General features: G+C 42.8%; 1 protein-coding gene across 6 annotated transcripts in view; it reads right to left on the minus strand.

The window, feature by feature from the left end:
- Window positions 1-807, minus strand: part of LOC127028955 (splicing regulatory glutamine/lysine-rich protein 1-like) — a 46782-nt gene extending 45975 nt beyond the window's left edge. For 3 of the 6 annotated variants that reach the window (XM_050914622.1, XM_050914624.1, XM_050914621.1), the window contains exon 1: window positions 672-802. In XM_050914622.1, the coding sequence (XP_050770579.1) occupies window positions 672-730 (59 nt within the window). In that variant the 5' untranslated portion in view covers window positions 731-802. Of the gene's footprint in view, window positions 1-671 lie in introns of all 6 variants that reach the window. The other 3 variants (XM_050914625.1, XM_050914627.1, XM_050914623.1) reach the window with 2 other exon arrangements.
- Between the last annotated feature and the right edge of the window lie 17297 nt (window positions 808-18104).

Here is an 18104-nt window from a genome sequence, read left to right on the forward strand (position 1 = left end):
GTACCGTTCCTCTGTTAACAGCTATGCTGGCTTCTGTTCGAGCGGCCCTTTCTCGAAGGAGAAAAGAGCCCTTCGAACAAAAAGAGTTGGTCCCACCGGCACGCATCGCCCGGGCGGCACGGCCCGGCAGCCAGCCGGGCGGGAGTCGGGCCTGGGGCGCTCCCGCCCCACCCCCCTCCACTTGGGATGAGTCCGAGCGAAGAGAAAGGTGAGCCCCAGAAAAGAGGTTTTCGGAAAAAGGGAGGAAACGAGACCTGCGCCGGGGAAGCGTTTCGGGGCAGCCTGGGAGCACACTTCTCGCCAGGCCTTAGGCTGTGACTCAGTGCCGGCAGCCTCCACCGGGTGGCCGCGGCCCTGGCCGCCACCACGAGAACACAAAACCCGCCGTGTTTCTACAGGCCGCTCCGGAGATGCGGCGGCTGCTCCCCTCCTCCAGACCGGGGCCGCCATCTTAGGTCCGGGCGAAGCCCCTTTCCCCTAGCGCTCCTGCCCCATACAAAGGGGTGGGACCACGCAACCCCCCCCCCCGTGCGGGAAACTCTGGTGTCCACACTCAAGATGGCACATAGGGCCTTCTGCCTCTTTCCTTCCCTCCATCCTCTCGACCCCCCTAGGCCTCTTCCTCATCCCAAGTCTCTATCGCTCCGGAGGCCGGCGCAGACCCTACTTACTCCGGGGGATAGAGGCGCAGCTCCTCGATATCTCCCAGGAAGCCGAAGAGAGTACGCATCTGCTCACTGGTCACTGCCGAGGACAGGTTCGTGACCTGGATAACAGACGTGGGGCCCAAGGGGAAGCCGAGCGGCACCCCAATCCCTCCACTGTTCATCATGGCGGAGCCTGCACGACTGCTCCGCTCGCGGCGGTGCCACACACAACCAGAGAGGCGGGCCTGACGAGAGAGAGAAGCACGCGGCGCCTGCCAGAGCGTCCTAATATGCGGGCGCTCTAGCGGCAAACTCGACTGCTCCTTAGAGGTGTTTCTGGGCAGACAGCCGTTCTTCCCGTGCCGGCTGGGGCTCACAGGGAGCCGGCGCCCTCGCTCCGCGCAGATGGGACTGCAAGCTCGGCCGTGAGGGCCCCCCTGCAAGAGGGGAGAGGAAAAAAAACCTCTCTTCCCTCCGATTTCCCAAGGAGCCAGCCAGGCCGCCGTTACCAGGGCGGGACCAGCGCGGGGCCGCGTCCACCCCTCCCCCAGCTTCCCTTCACGCACACGCTACCCGCCCCAGGCTGCCAGGGGACCGGACCGCAGATCCTGCGGGGGGGGGGCGGGAAGGAGCAGCCCCGGCGCCCGCATAACGGAGGAAGCGAGCACGACAGCCCAGACGTCGCACGCAGCGCCCTGCTGGGGTGACTGAGGCGGTTAGATAGCTCCATCACACGTGGGGAAGGTGCAGTTGTGAGCGCGTCTGACCAATCCCTGCACGAACGAGGCCTGAGTACCTTGTTAACTGGTTTCCTTGTTCTTTAGCAAAGCGAAAGGCTTCTTATTTTAAAACCGGAATACCAAAGAGTCTAGGTACAAACCCCCACCTTTAATAGGTCAAGTTTAGCTCTGTTAATCGATTTGGCATGAAATCCACTGAATGCTCTGCTAGCAAATTAAAATATGACCACAAGAAATGGAAGGAAAAATAGATTTCTCATTTAAATGCTCTTTTGGTAGCCAAGTTCAATAAGAGGTAGTTTAATTACCCTAGGGAATAAACCCTTGAAAACTTACCCTAACTGTTTAAACAGGAAGGGTTGTAATGGAATAGGTTGTTAATGGTTTTGTTATAACTTGACTGGGAATCTATACCAATTAAATTGATTTTACCTGGAGTTACAGTTCAAGCTCTCTTTAAAAGTTAAATTGACTGGAGAAAATGAGACTGAGCACTATGCATGTGGGTGATCAGTATTAAGGATCTAACTGCAGTCTTGCTTAGGTGGTAAAGAACTGTGTATCTTGGCACTGAAAGACTTAAGGTTTCAGACATGAATATTTTAGCTTTTAAGACCTTCCATACCCCAAACCTGAACTGAGAAGGGACTGAAGTATTTTTTAAGCTATATCTGGGCTGAAAAAGATTGCAAATTTGTGATACTTCCCTGAGCTCAGGTTGTTGTCCCAAAAAATCAGGATTCTTTCACCCGGTGTGCAAAAAAGCCGATTAACACACAGAGCCGAGATATTTGTTTATTTCATGTCTGCGCAGAGATGGGTGCTAGGTGGTAACTCCACAAAGCTAGCACACCCGGTTAACACACGGTAAAGCATTTTATACCTTTCAAGCAACAGTTATCAGTATTTTTACAGTTTTGCTTAGTTACTCTCGTTCCTATTGGTTCTCGCAAGTCTCATCTCCACTTAAAGTCGCAGTGTCCTCCTTTTTTACTGCGCATGTTCTGTGAGGAAGGGGCTTCTGTTGGTAGGGGGCTCTCCCTACTCAAGGGTGGGTTTTCTAGTATGTTAATTAGGATAGTTCACTCACAGTTCAAGTAGCTCTTTGGTTGCCCCTGTGCTTATCTTGGTATGTCTTTACCCACTGACTTATGGTGTCATCTTGTTTCTCTTCTCAAGGTCACGCCTCGTTAACTAAATAGCATCCTTTGTTTTTGTTTCTCGCATATCTCCAACAATTCCCCCCTTTGAGACTTAGATAAATAGTTCTTATTTAAAATAAGTCTCACTTAGATATTTTCATTCTAAAACTTCAGTCTCTGGGAGATTTCAAAATTTTCCAAAACTGCTCATAGGTTCCTTCCCATTGACATATGTCTCGCTGGAATTTTTTCCTGTCCTTTATAGGGAAGTTTTCAAGTTTGAGGGATTTATCTCCCTCTGTCATGAGCGTGCATACCCTGGGTGATTGCATTAGAGCAATTTCTTCATCATGTGCCAAACCTTAAAATACAGTATGATTATAAGCAGTAAACATAAACATGTTAGCAATAACAAGATCACAACAGGGTGTAGCATGAGATTAAGAATGCCTGTTGTCTTGGGTGACCATCCAAGGAAGGCTTCCCACCACCTATGTTCTCCATCTTTCCTCACCCGGTCCAAAACACGATGTATCTCTTCTGTGTCATGGTGAACGGTGATGAAAGTCTTTTGTCCCTCTTCTCGGGCACGTTCCAGCAACTGGCGTAGATCATTATGTTGTAAAAATTTTTTCACCAGTGTGAGATCCATCCCAATGGAAGTAAGCAATAGATCCTTAACTAAAGTATAATTGGATTGTATTAGCTGATAAGTCATAACTGGAGCTGAATAGTTGAAATCACATCCTATAATGTTAGTAAAAGTTACAAATGCAAGTATTTGAGTGATTTTTTATCCCGACAGTAATATTATCTACAACTATAAAATTACATAGAGTTCTTATACACACACATCCTTTCCCAATGTATATGAGTACAGTTCCAGGGATTTCTTTTGGATGTATCTCAAAGTGACAAACATTTTCCCCAGTGTCAAGACAAGTGTCTTGAGCTTTGATGGTATTACTTTTGCAAATAAATCCCTGTTGTTCCCGTACCACACATGCATCAACTTCAACAGTCTGCCATCTGTTATTGTCTCGTTGGGCCCATACTCTATGCTCTAATGGATAGAGTACAGTCCCATTGTGATTTAAGCCTAACGCAATGATCGGGTAGATGGTTTTTACCGATGCATTCTGTATGGTTACAACAAAGGCCGTGGCTTTGTTATGGATAGGATTGTGAGTGAAATTGCCCAGATACCACCATGATTGGAATTCTCTTTCAAATGCAGTTGCCTTTTCCCAGATTATTTTCCGAATTTCAGTAGGTAAGGTGCCGTCTTCACCTTCTCTTACAATTGCTGCTATTGTATATTGCACCCACAGTTGAGCCTGGATGCAACTAAGAGCTAGAGAAATATTATTTTGGGCTATACCAAGTGCATCTATGATTATTGGTGGTCCTTTTCATTAACCCTTTCCCGCTGAGGCAATATATCAGATAACAGCCATTGACGAGTTCCTAAACCTGACAGGGAGGATCGCAATGGATGTTCTAATTTTTTTAGATCATGTGTGGCTGTACTGAGTTTGTTTGCAAGTATTTCATATCTATGCTGTTTAAGACTCCCAATCCTGTCCCTAGGATACCAGTTACATTTCTTTTTACTCGATTTGGAAGAGTAAGAGACTGCCCATGTAACCATGCTAACCATCCTGTATAGGACGCACTTACGAATGGTGAACAGGCTGGTTTAACTGCAGAGATATTAATCTGCATTGATAGCTCTACCCGTTTGAGGGACCATGACGGATTAAACAAAAGTCGTTGTTGTCCAACCCTTTTAACGACATATGGTCCAACTCTAGCTATCTGGGGGGTTATTTCCTTTAGTAATATCCTAATTACTTCCCTAGCCCCATTGTTGCGACAAGGGAAAGTCTCAGGCCATCCGGAAAACGTATCCACTAGAACAAGTAGATACTTATGTTGTCCACATTTTGGTAATTCAGAGAAATCTATTTGCCAGTATTCCCTAGGGGTTATTCCTCTTTTTACGTCACCTGCTGGTGGCTTTCTTTGTATTTTGGGATTATTTGCACAACAGATTTGACATCTTTTTACTATTATATCTGCATTTGTCTGCATTTTTGGCCCTACGGCGTATCTCTTAACACTGCTTATCATAGCATCGGCTCCCATGTGAGTTTCTTCATGTAGTTTCTTGAGGAGAGCTTCCATCGTTTTTTTTAATTTCATCAAAACTACTCCGACACTCTGGAGTCCCTTCTAACAACTCCCCACAAGGCCCTTTGTGTCTGCGTATAAGGGCTTGGTTGTAAGTCCGAAATTGGGGATCCATATCCAGCAGAATCCGGCCATTCCCAGAAACCCCCTTAGCTGCTTTTTTGTTTTTGGTACTGCTATTCGGCATATAGCCTCCTTCCTTTCTTCCCCTAGTGCTCGTTGTCCTTTTGATATATTAAAACCAAGATACCGGACTTGCTCCTTAGCAATTTGGGCCTTCTTCTTCGAGACCCTGTATCCAGCCAGTCCCAGAAAGTTTAGTAGGCTTACTGTAGCTTCAGTACAAGTCTGTTCAGTATCTGCTCCAATTAAGATATCATCCACATACTGTAAGAGAGTAACGTTATCATTATTAGTTCGCCATTGTTCTAATTCTTTAGCCAGTACCTCACCAAACAAAGTGGGACTATTTTTAAATCCCTGGGGAAGAACGGTCCAACACAGTTGTCCTTTCCTTCCAGTAGTCGGATTCTCCCATTCAAAAGCGAAGAGTGTTTGACTCTGTTCATCCACTGGAATGCAGAAGGCGGCATCTTTTAGGTCCAACACTGTAAAATAGGCATTGTTTTCAGGTACAGAAGCTAACAAAGTATAAGGGTTGGACACCGTAGGATGTATATCTTTCGTTATCTGATTTATAGCCCTCAAGTCCTGCACTAATCGGTAATCCTGGGAGTGAGGCTTTCTCACTGGTAAAATCGGTGTATTGTATTCAGATTGACATTCTCTGAGTAATCCATATTGAATAAAGGTATTTATCAGGGCTTCGAGGCCCTTGCGAGCTTCCAGCCTAATAGGATATTGATGCACCCTTACTGGTTTTGCCCCCTCTTTTAGTTCTGCTTTAATCGGACTCACATTTTTTGCTTTACCTGGGTTTTTTGAAGCCCATACCAGGGGAATTACTGCATTTAATACAGCATCTGGAATATTCTCTTCAATTTCTTCTGATGTTTCATCTGTCAGCAAGCAGATCTGAGCTCTCCAGGCAGTTTCAGGTGGGATATGGAGCTGTACAGCATTCTTAGAAAAGGTTACTTGTGCATTTAGTTTGCATAATATATCTCGTCCCAGTAAAGGTAGGGGGCATTCTGGCATGTATAGAAACTCATGAATTAATTTAGCTCCCCCAGTTGTGCATTCCATTGGTTGTAAAAATGGCCTTACTGTTCTTTTTCCCTTTGCCCCAACAATAGGTATAGTTACTTTACTTAGAGGTCCTTTACAACTGGTGACCACTGAATGAGTAGCCCCACTGTCAATTAAAAAATCTATGGTCTCATTCCCCAGCTTAACTGGAACCAGGGGATCAGCTGGGGAGACTTTAATGTTCTCCCCCGGTCCCCTTCATTCATTGTCTGAATCTTCTAACATAATAAGATTAGAATTTTCTATATGATCCCGTTCCTTTGGCCTCTTTCGTTTCGGGCACTCATTTTTCCAGTGTCCTTCCTGTTTACAGACTGCACACTGATTTAGCCCTAAAGGGGTTCGTTTTTGCGATCCTCTTCCCTGCATTATGCCACCACATCCTCCTCTTCCTTTACTTTTTCCTCTACCCTTCCCTTCAACATCATTTCCATTTATTGCCGCTGCCAGCAAAGATGCTTGCAACTTTATTTTGTTCTGTTTTTCTTTTCTTTCCCTCTCATCTCGATTGTTATAAACCTTATACGCTATCTCTATCAATTGTGAGATCGACATTCCCCAGCTCCATCAACTTTCTGCAACTTTCTCCTTATATCCTGAGTCGACTACCCAATAAACAACATATATTGAACATCCTCTGATTTGCCTCATCATCCGGATTCAAGTCTGTCCATTTTCTAGCTACCTCACATAGCCTTTCGTAAAAGGCTGATGGATTTTCCTCCGGACCCTGCCTTACCTCGTAAAGCTTAGACACATTCTTCGGTTTAGGCACTCCATGCTGAACCCCATATAGTATCAGCTGCTGATACTGCTTCAGTTGAGCCCTCATCCCCCCCTATTAGGATCCCATTCTGGGTCCCTTTTAGTAGGCAGAAACTCCTCAGAATCTTCTTGCCTGTTTCTCCTTCCCCCTTCTTCCCCGGCCCTTTCAATCACCATTCTCTTTTCCTCTGCCGCAAAGAATGTATTTAGCAGAGCCTGTATATCTCCCCAGTTGGGATTATGTGTTAACATTATAGTTTCTAATAGTTGATGTACTCCCTCAGGGTTTCCCCTATAGGATCCAACAGATTGTTTCCAATTTAACAGGTCAGAGGTAGTGAACGGAACATGTATAAAAACCAGCAGTCTTTCCGGTCCCACTGCTTGTCTCAGGGGAGCCTGTACAACTGGTTCAGCGTGCCCCCTAGTCCGGCTGGAAATGGGGCTAAAGTTATCATTGCCCGATTGTAAATTAGGATCGATTGGCAATTGTCCAGCACTGCTTTTGTATAGTGGTGGGGCTGTCGGGACTAACAGTTGCACATCTTTCTGCTCTTCTCCCCCTGCAGTCTTTCTATCATCACAGCCTATGCAACAAGCACTCTCCTTTTTCTCAGAAGCTGTATACATCACTAGGTCAGTCTTTAGCTTACATTTTTCCCGCATATCAGATTTTCTATACAAAGTCATAAAGACATCAACATAAGGTACGTCGTCGCATTTCCCCATCCAACGGCAAAACGACATCAATTGTAATATAGCATTATAGTTTACCGATCCATTTTCTGGCCAGACTTCATCATAACCCAATTTATAATTTGGCCACCATTGATTACAATATCTTTTCATTTTATCTTTAGTCATTAGATTTCCCCCAAACTTATTCCAGTTTTTCAAAATACACCCCAAAGGGCTACAGGGAGGAATCACGGATTGGCTTGCTCCCATTTTAACCGAATTTACCTATTTGCCGGCTTTGACTCCCTTGGTCGGTAATTACCCTTCTGACCCCTTTGGTCAGTAATTACCACTCTGACCGCTTTGGTCAGTAATTTCCTCTCTGACCCCCCTTGGTCAGTACCGCTCTGACCCCCCTTGGTCAGTATGCGCACTCAGTTCTGACCCCCCTGGTCAATTAAGGCAACCCTTGCCGAACGTCTACGTGCGACTTTATGCGCCCCCTGGCGACTTGATGCGCACTCGGCTCTGACCCCCCTGGTCAATTACGGCACCCTTTGCCAAGCGTCTACGTGCGACTTTATGCGCCCCCCTGGCGACTTGATGCGCACTCGGCTCTGACCCCCCTGGTCAATTACGGCACCCGTTGCCAAGCGTCTACGTGCGACTTTACCCTTTAACCTTCCATGGGAGTCATTGAATTTGTAATTAAATTTTATACTCACCAATCCAAGGATTCATTCCCCTTTCACCCTGATACAAATATCTCTGGTTGGCGTTGCACCTTTGAGTCGCTTGTCGCCCCGGCTTTGGAGGGAATCCGGAGGAGTCCCCGATCAATAGGTCGGTGCGCGCTGGAGCTCAGTCTGGTCCGGTCCGCTGTCGGGGACGACAAGACGATCCGGGCAAGGCCTTATGGCCGTCCCATCTGGGTCGCCAAAATGTTGTCCCAAAAAATCAGGATTCTTTCACCCGGTGTGCAAAAAAGCCGATTAACACACAGAGCCGAGATATTTGTTTATTTCATGTCTGCGCAGAGATGGGTGCTAGGTGGTAACTCCACAAAGCTAGCACACCTGGTTAACACACGGTAAAGCATTTTATACCTTTCAAGCAACAGTTATCAGTATTTTTACAGTTTTGCTTAGTTACTCTCGTTCCTATTGGTTCTCGCAAGTCTCATCTCCACTTAAAGTCGCAGTGTCCTCCTTTTTTACTGCGCATGTTCTGTGAGGAAGGGGCTTCTGTTGGTAGGGGGCTCTCCCTACTCAAGGGTGGGTTTTCTAGTATGTTAATTAGGATAGTTCACTCACAGTTCAAGTAGCTCTTTGGTTGCCCCTGTGCTTATCTTGGTATGTCTTTACCCACTGACTTATGGTGTCATCTTGTTTCTCTTCTCAAGGTCACGCCTCGTTAACTAAATAGCATCCTTTGTTTTTGTTTCTCGCATATCTCCAACAAGGTCAGTTGTTATGGAATCTCCATAGATAAGCCTGGGTAGTGCTTCCTTTATTGATGCTTAATATGTTACAGGAATTTAATTCCAAGCAATTGTCAGAGATTTATTTTATTTAAAAATGCCTATGCATATGTTTCAGGTAGTACTTATTTCAAAATGCTAATCAGTGCACTCATATTCTTTTTCTAAATGGAATCCAAATTCCAAAAATACAAGATTTAAGATCCAAGTTAAATCCTTTCTTTCAGCCATCCTGATAGCTTCTTAATTAGCTTAAGCTTAGAGAAATTTAACTGGAGAATTCAAGATCTTTTGTTATATATTATGCAAAATTAAACTCTGGTATGATTATTCTATCTATAGGAACGTTACATAAAGATTTCCTGTGTTTTGACTAGTACATTTCATCCAAAGACAGTTAGCAGAGGTGTAGAAGCTATTATTGCTTTGAACATTTGTGTCCTTTCTCCTTGCATCTCTCAGTGGAGGGTACCAGAAAAATGAGCTCTAAAATTCACAAATAATAGAAAAATTCTGTGCTGTCAGAACTGACTGGGATACCCCACCTCAGGTAAAACCTTTAATAGTAAATATGAAATTCTGAGCTACTGGTCTCCTTCCCAAAAACAAAACAGAAGCAAAACACTTTAAATTTTATATTTGTCAGTCCCTACCACAGGACAAAATTAGCTTGGAAAATAATATGAAAAAAATTAATTTGGATTTCAGAAAAATAGCAAGAAAAAAAAGAAACAATGCCAAAAGCCTTGGTTCACACAGGCTGCCATTAAAATGCCAGAAGCAAACAATGAATCTGTTTTAGCCAAACTGTTCAAAATTTAAAAGTATTTAAGAGCCATTCCCTCTCCTATAATAAAAAACAGCTATTGAGGAAAAAAAGTTAAATAAAATGGGTAGACATGCAGGAGGGGAATCAATGTACAAGCAGTGCCCTAACATCATCTTCTCTCTAATCAATGGTTAACAGACATGCCTTAACATCTTCTTACAGGATGTAGGCCAAGAGAAAACTTTAGCTGTGATCTAAGTGCTGGATTAATACATGTAGGGGCTTCTTTTCAGTTTTGCTCACCTGTTTTTATACTTTTAGTAACTGGATTGTTGCACTTAGATTCAGTAAATAAATTCTTTAATTTTACCTTCACCTTACTCATACGAGCAATAATGTCAGGTTAACTAGCAAAGACCAAGGTATTCCATGCCTGCAGTGCAGAAATCCTTAAACTTCTCCCAGCTGGGGATTCCAACATCAATCTCCTGACAATCCAAACAATAGATTTTGACTGAGCTCCAATCCTGGAACTCTAACCATGATTTCAGAAAGCCCTTTGCAATTGCGGAGTTATCCAGAGTTGATGGGGTGCTCGAGAGAACAGCTTTACAGTCATTGCATTAAATTCTCAAAAATATGCATTAACACCTTTCCTGGAAGAGGAAAGTTATTACTTAATAATTCCTATTCTTAATGTGTAAAAACAGGTGCAAACTATGCTTTGAAGAGAACTGATTTATCAGCAACCATTGCATAGTCAAAACACATACATTCCCTTTCTTCTTTCCCTTTCCTTCAAAGTTGCTCCAGAAATTAGACTGAGTGGGACTTTGCAATTCATAGGGTTCCCCTGGTGAGCACAGTTTTCAGATACTGTGAAGGCAAATGATAAATGATAAACCATCCATGCATCAACAATATGACTGTTCATAAGGACAAATAAGCAATCCTTTCTGAAAACAAAAAAGTGGGGGTTTTTTAGAGGTACAGGGCAAATCTCAGAATATGGAGCATTTGCTTGCCCTTACAACAACATACTTTTTTTGTTTCATTAATCAGCTGAGTCTTTCCTGTGTATAGAAAATAATCTTCCCCTAAAACTGCATCATTCCCTCTTCCTTTTAGCTTCTGAAAAAACAACAGCAATACATTACCCTTACAGAGATCATGAAACTTAAATTCCATGTTACCTATGTGTAAAAAGGTAAAGTCTTTGAACAAAAGCAACTATTAACCTTTTGTCTAAGATTGTGGAAAGACCAGGAAATACAAGATTTAAAAAGCATTTACTGGGAAATGTTAATTGCAAGTAGCAGTAGCAAAATATTTGCAATTCAGAAGGAGGTTACAGTAAAACCTGTTTTAAATGATCAGGAGAAAAGTCTTTTTCCTTACAAGAAGTCACCTTTAAAGTAGACAGTGGGTAGTCTGTTAGAGGTGGACATCAGTATGGCATTTATTGCACTTCCATGCTTAGGGAATGAAAATCAAATGAGGTAAGATAAAGACAGAAACATTAGAAAGCCTTCTTTAAACGGAGCCTTAAAGACTTCCAAAAGAATGTTATCCACAGAGCGCATATATTTGATATAAAATCAAATAGTTCTAAGTCTTGAGCAATTTACAAAAGGTAAAATTTAACTTCAGATTCAACTACTCCTGGGACACTTAAGGCTGTGCAGCCTAAATACAATGACCATTAGATGGTGGAGTTCGGGTCCTGAGAGGAGGGAACAAAACAAATAGCAGGATCACAACCCTGGACTTCAGGAGAGCAGACCTTTGCCTGCTCATGGACTGGCCTGGAAGAATCCCATGGGAGATGGTTCTAAAAAGAAGGGCCCAAGAGAGCTGGGGTTTTTTTAAGGATCACCTCCTCCAAGCTCAGGAACAGTCCTTCCTGATGTGCAGGAAGTCAAGCCTAGGTGGTAGGAGGCTTGTAGAAGTAAACAAGGAGCTCTGACAGAAGTAAAACATAATAAAGAAACATAGATGAGGTAGAAGCAGGGTCAGATCACCCAGAAGGAATACAGAGACACTATCTGAGTGTACAAAGACAGGGTTAGGAAAGCCAAAGCCCATCTAGAGTTGAATCAAGTGAGGGAGGTGAATAGCAACAAGATGGCCTTCTACAAACATAGCAGCAGCAGAAGGAAGACAAGGGAAAGCATGGGCCCGCTGCTGAGTGGGGCAGGGGTCCTGGTGACAAAGTATATGGAAAAGGCTAGAGTACTTAATGCCTTCTTCATCTCAGTCTTTACTGGTAAGACTTGCTTCTGGAAATTGCAAGCCCCTGAGACCAGTGGGAAAGTCTGGAGCAAGGAAGACGTACCTTTGACAGAGGAGAATCAGGTTAGGGAATATTGAAATGAATTGGACATACACAAGTCCATGGGACCTGATGGGATGTTCCTATGAGTGTTGAGGAATCTAGCCAACGTCACTGCAAGACCACCATTAATTATCTTTGAAAGGTTGTGGTGTTTGGGGGAGGTGAATGTCACCCCTAGATTCCAGATAGGCAAGAAGGATCATCTGGAAAACTACAGGCCAGTCAGCCTCACCTCAATCCCTGGGAAAGTGACAGAGCAAATCCTCCTGGAAGCCATTTTCAAACATATTAAGGACAAGAAGGTGATTGGGAGTTATGAGCATGGATTTATGAAGAGAAAATCATGCCTGACCAACCTGATAGCCTTCTACAATGAAATGACTGGCTTCATGAATGAGGGGAGAACAGCTGATAGTGTTTATCTTGACTTTAGCAAGGCTTTTGTGACTGCATCCCATAACATCCTCATAGACAAACTGATGAAGTGCAGACTAGATGAGTGGGCAATCAGGTGCAATGGAAGCTGGCTGAACTGCCCAGCTCAAAGGGTTGGGATCAGTGGCACAAAATCCAGCTGGCGATGAGTCAACAGTGGTGTACCCCAGGGTCAATATTGGGTCCAATACTATTATATCTTCATTAATGATCTGGACAGTGGGGCAGAGTGTGACCTCAGCAGGTTTGCAGATGATACAGAATTCAGAGAAGCGGCTGATACATCAGGGTGTGCGTGCTGCCATTCAGAGGGACCTCAAAAGACTGGAGAAATGGGCTGACAGGCATCTCATCTTGTTGAGCAAAGGGAAATGCAAAGTCACCTTAAGGACTGCATGAGGAATAACCCCATGCACCAGTACATGCTGGAAGCCAACTGGCTGGAAAGCCAGCTGGCAGAAAAGGACCTGGGAATCCTGTTGAACAAGTTTAACATGAGCAAGCAATGCACCCTTGTTGCAAAGAAGGCCAACAGCCCCCTGGGCTGCATTAGCAAGAGCATCAGCAGCAGGTTGAGGAGGGTGATCCTTGCCCTCTACTCAGCACTGGTGAGGCCACATCTGGAATGCTGTGTCCAGTGCTGAGCTCAGGAGGCTTCTTATCAATGTGAATAAGTACCAGATGGAAAAGTATAAACAAGACAGCCAGACTCTTCTCAGTGGTGTCCAATGAGAGGACAAGAGGCAATGGGCACAAACTGAAATACAGGAATATTAGATATTCAAAACCTGACTGGTTGTGGCTCTGAGTTACCTGCTCTAGTTGACCTTGTTTTGAGCAGGGTGGGGTTGGACTGGGTGACCTCCAGAGGTCCCTTCCAGCCTCAGGAATTCTGTGATTCTGTGAGAATAAAAGGTGCTTTCCTGAACTGAGTTCACTTATTCACTGGGCAATTGTGGGAAAATAACAGAAGATTGGTGAGGAGGATTGTAAACATGCTCAAGTGACTTGCAGCTGGGGTGTAGAAAAACATATATATCATACTAATTGTTGTTTAGTCTTGTGTGCTTGACAAGTAGAACATCTGTGTTTAGATAACATAGGCCTGTGATAGACTCAGAGGCACCCTATTGAACATGCTTGAGATTCCTGCCCTGCTGTGGGAAAGATCAAAGCACAGTGGTAAACTACGCCTGTGTGAATCCCTGAAATACAGGTGCAAACAGCAGGTTCAGTGATCCTCTAGCAAGGACCAAGCTCCACAGTGCCTGCGTCCCCGCTTGTGTGCCTCTGCCTGAGTGCTGCTTTGGGGATCCCCCGGTTGGCAAGGGAATGAAAATAAATTTACTCTTTGCATTTCAGCCGTGGTTTTGTGGTTGTTCCTGTGCCCTGCCTGTGTCGGCTCACACAGCAATCACCAACCGTATAAAACTTAACAAGAGCAAGTGCCAGATTCTGCACCTGGGACGGGGCAATCCTGGTTATACATACAAACTGGGGGACGAGAGGCTGGAGAACAGCCCCGTAGAAAGAGATCTGGGGGTTTGGGCCGATGGCAAGCTGAATATGAGTCAACAGTGTGCCCTGGCAGCCAAAAGGGCCAACTGTGTCCTGGGGTGCATCAAGCACAGCATAGCTAGCCGGTCGAGGGAGGTGATTGTCCCACTCTACACTGCACTGGTGCGGCCCCACCTCGAGTACTGTGTGCAGTTTTGGGCACCTCAATATAAGAAGGACATCAAACTATTAGAGTGTGTCCAGAGGAGGGCGACCAAGATGGTGAAAGGTCTCGAGGGCAAGACTTATGAGGAATGGCTGAGGTCACTTGGTTTGTTCAGCTTGGAGAAGAGAAGGCTGAGGGGTGACCTCATCACAGTCTACAACTTCCTCAAGGGGGCAGCAGAGGGGGAGGTGCTGATCTCCTCTCTCTGGTGACCAGGGATAGGACACGTGGAAATGGCATGAAGCTGCGTCAGGGGAAGTTCAGACTGGACATTAGGAAAAGGCTCTTCACTGAGAGGGTGGTCGGTCCCTGGAACAGGCTCCCCAGGGAAGTGGTCATGGCACCAAGCCTGTCAGAATTCAAGGAGTGTCTGGACGATGCTCTTAGTCATATGGTTTAGTGTTAGGTAGTCCTGTGAGGAGCAGAGAGTTGGACTCGATGATCCTTATGGGTCCCTTCCAACTCGAGATATTCTATGATTCTTCAAGGAGAGAGAATCTAACAGACTTTAATTCTTACTGTCATTGCCAAAACCATTGATTAGAGAGAACCAGCGATGCTTTGCTCAATTACAACTACATTGAACAGGATTTGAAGGAATGTGATCAACAAGTGAGACTAGTGTTACTAATTCAAATAGGAGAACAAGCATGAACAATTTCTTTGTTTTTCTGTTCTCCTATAATAGAAAGGAATAATGCTTGACTTCCACCAAGATGCCATTAAGAACAAACAGCATTTCTGCAAGGAAAGCCTAGCTGCCAATTGCCTGGTTAATGTTGTAGCAAACAATGTTTGGAATTGCTCAGTAAGTCATATAAAGTAATACTTTGTATTGGCCAAGCAGCATATAGAATATCAAGCATATTATTGTCAACCTAAGTACAACTGTAAGATAGTCTACAAAGAGCTTTGAGAAACCTTCTGTGGGTACATGAAAATCTCAATGAATTTGCATCACTGTCAGCAAAAACAGCTAATCTCAGAGATTTGTATCTGTCAAAGTATTTGCCTGTATGTCAAATTGCTTTTCCCACTTGTCATAATATTTTTCTCAATCACCAGTTATTCTTTGTGTGGTGGTGTAGCACCTGTTACTCACCTGACTTACTGTAATGCTCTATTAAACAAAGAAAAAAGACCGATAGGTACATTGTTCAGGGAAGAACCGCACACGTGGTGGTAGGATGGCCGTATGACTGATATTCCTTTCAGTGGACGTTTCTTAGCTGATTTTGGTTGTCAAATGACTAGATGTTTCAGTGTAGGCTATTTAAGTATCAACTCACATTAATATATTTGCAGGATGCTAAACAACACACTCTTTGTTCTGTTTTTCAGTCAGGCTTTCATAATTCTGCAATTATGCACTGAACTCAAAAAGAGCTAGGGAAAAAAATGTCCAAACATTAAAATAACCATTGTATAACCCAGTTTGAATTTAGGGAACTTTTGACATCTTATTGAGACTTCAAGAAAAGTTTGAGTGAATGGTACAAACGTTTAAAATACTGCCATCATTTAACCATAGCTAGCATCTTTGGGTCTCATTAAAGCATTCAAGTTGTATTAAGTATACTACTTTTTATTTATTTAAGATGGTGAATTTATATTTTTAACTTAATCTTTCAGTATATCAGCGTGATTAAAACGACATGTATCAATCTGGTGAAGAGATCCAAATAAAATAAAATAAATAAAAATAAAGCCTTTTTCTTCTGAATGTTCTTTCACAAGCAATACTAGAGTGCCACGAAAAGCCAGTGTATTTGTATAGCTTTTGCTACATAAGTTTGTTTCCATACACAATAACTTTACACCATTTGCCTTATCATACAACCAGAATTCTAACGTTTTGCATAGGTGGGGGATGCAGAACACAGGAAACAAATGTGTCTTTTACAACACAAATATTCCTTCTCTTGTGAATTAATCAAGAGGCATAGTATTCAAATGCCAGTCTCCTACTCACAGTAGACTGCCTGTTCAAGCCAACTTCCAACAATAATTTTATCAGTTTTTGCTTAGACACGTGCCCCAGGTCAGGATATTTTTCTGCCTCTCATAATCAGTCAGGAATTTTAATCAATGTATAAATTCATGCAGAGACACTTACCAAGTTCTGTGTGGCCAAAACCTCAGTTCCAATAGCATGAACTGTCTCGTCAAAGTAGGCGATTAACGTGAAATCTGAAAACAACATTATATGTTTTCCCTACATCTACAGTTGTTTCAGCACTTTTTTTTTTTAATAAAACTGCGCATGGAAGTAGGACTTTTGAAATAGCTAATACAATTCAGATTTATACCTCAGTTCAACTTGAACTAACTTTCAAATACAGACAAACCAGAAAATGTTAACTTCATAGCATTTCACAGACAATAGACTTCATCCTAAACTCTTACAAATCCACAGTTCTTCCCAAACGCTAGAAATTGCTTTCATATCCTTTCCATCATCATACCTTTCAGATTTATCAGGTAGCTGCTCTCTTTTTAGTATACGCCTTACTATAATTTTTTTTTTCTAATAAGACTGTTGTGTAGTAGAGGAAAACATCTTACAGAACACAAACTCCTAATTCTGTGAAGTAATCCCTAATCCACCACATCTGTTATCTCAAAAATTAAATAAAAAGCATTTAACAAGACCTATTTTTCACAAAGTATGAAACCAATTTCATATCCCTACCCAGCAAAATTCTAGAAAGATTTTTTTAGCATAAAATTTTTCTAGTAGTGTTGTGTTTGTTCGGGGGTTTTTTTTTCCCCCCCCCAGATGAAACTTGAGTTTGAAATCTTAAAATCCTACCTACATTGAGATTAACAGATGAACACTACATAATCAATGGTAGCAACTGAAACCTTTTCAAGCTTCCTGCCTCTGGATGGCAGTCAACTATATAAACCGGCATGGTAAACTGAAACAGCTGTGAGATTTCTGCATCTGCTTTTTATCTGGTTTATGGCAAACACATGAAAAAAGTTAGGATTGTTGTATTTAGCATAGCAGTATCAGTTATGAGTCATGTTAGTAGCTATATGTGTGTTTTATAATGAAGTTCTACTTCTCCCCATAAAATTGTTTAAATCAAAGATGGAGTAGCATTTCTCAGCTTTCAGTTCTTTTTGAACTAACTCCAAAATAAGATGAGGGACTTAGCTGGCAACCAATAGCATCTAGATAGTACTTTTATCTCTGGATCTCCAAGTGCATATTAACAAAGGAAAATTATCACCACCATTTACAGACTGGGAAAATGTGCCCAAGCAGGTAAAAGATAGATCTGAGAACAGATTCTGCATCCAATTATCATTTCAGGGCAGCATTTCTTCAGTCACTTATGAAATCTAGTATCTGTTTTCCAGACAACACTACTTGGATTACAAAAGCACTTCTTCTTCAAAAGGGGTTTTTAGAAGACCCTCTTTTAAGCTGTATAAAATTCTACATATTAATTTTTTAAGTTTATATTAAACTAAAAATTTTATTATATACTTTTAAAACCAGTATGTGTAAATATGTATGTGTAGGAGAAGGAAAATAAAATGTTAAAAATCAGCTTTTTTTTTATTTTAAATTTAATTGAGTGTCTGCTGACAGATTTGCTATTTGCTCTTTTTCTGGCAGGACATGCTATTGGAACTGTTCAGGTCCCTGTTATTTCTGGAGGAAAAAAAGCATCTTTTTCCTTTGCTGTGCGGCTCATCCTGCTGTGAGTCACAGTATATAACTCTACATAAAGGGGAGATGTTTTTAAATCTCAAAAATACCTATCTGAACAGGATAGTTCAAAGGAGTTGGATAGAAAATTCTGGAATTCACTGATAAGAACTTCCTCTGCCTTCCAGCCGGAGTTTGTAGGATCAGGGCAAGAAGTTTAAATACATTTAGGACATTGACACCAGTGTCTCATTCCTCTAAAGCCAAATAATTTCACATATAGTGGAGAAACTGAGGAAATGGGCCTTTCTATTTTAGTGCTTG

Source organism: Gymnogyps californianus, unplaced genomic scaffold (assembly GCF_018139145.2).
Source record: "Gymnogyps californianus isolate 813 unplaced genomic scaffold, ASM1813914v2 HiC_scaffold_51, whole genome shotgun sequence".
In the NCBI taxonomy this organism is placed as follows: Eukaryota; Metazoa; Chordata; class Aves; order Accipitriformes; family Cathartidae; genus Gymnogyps; species Gymnogyps californianus.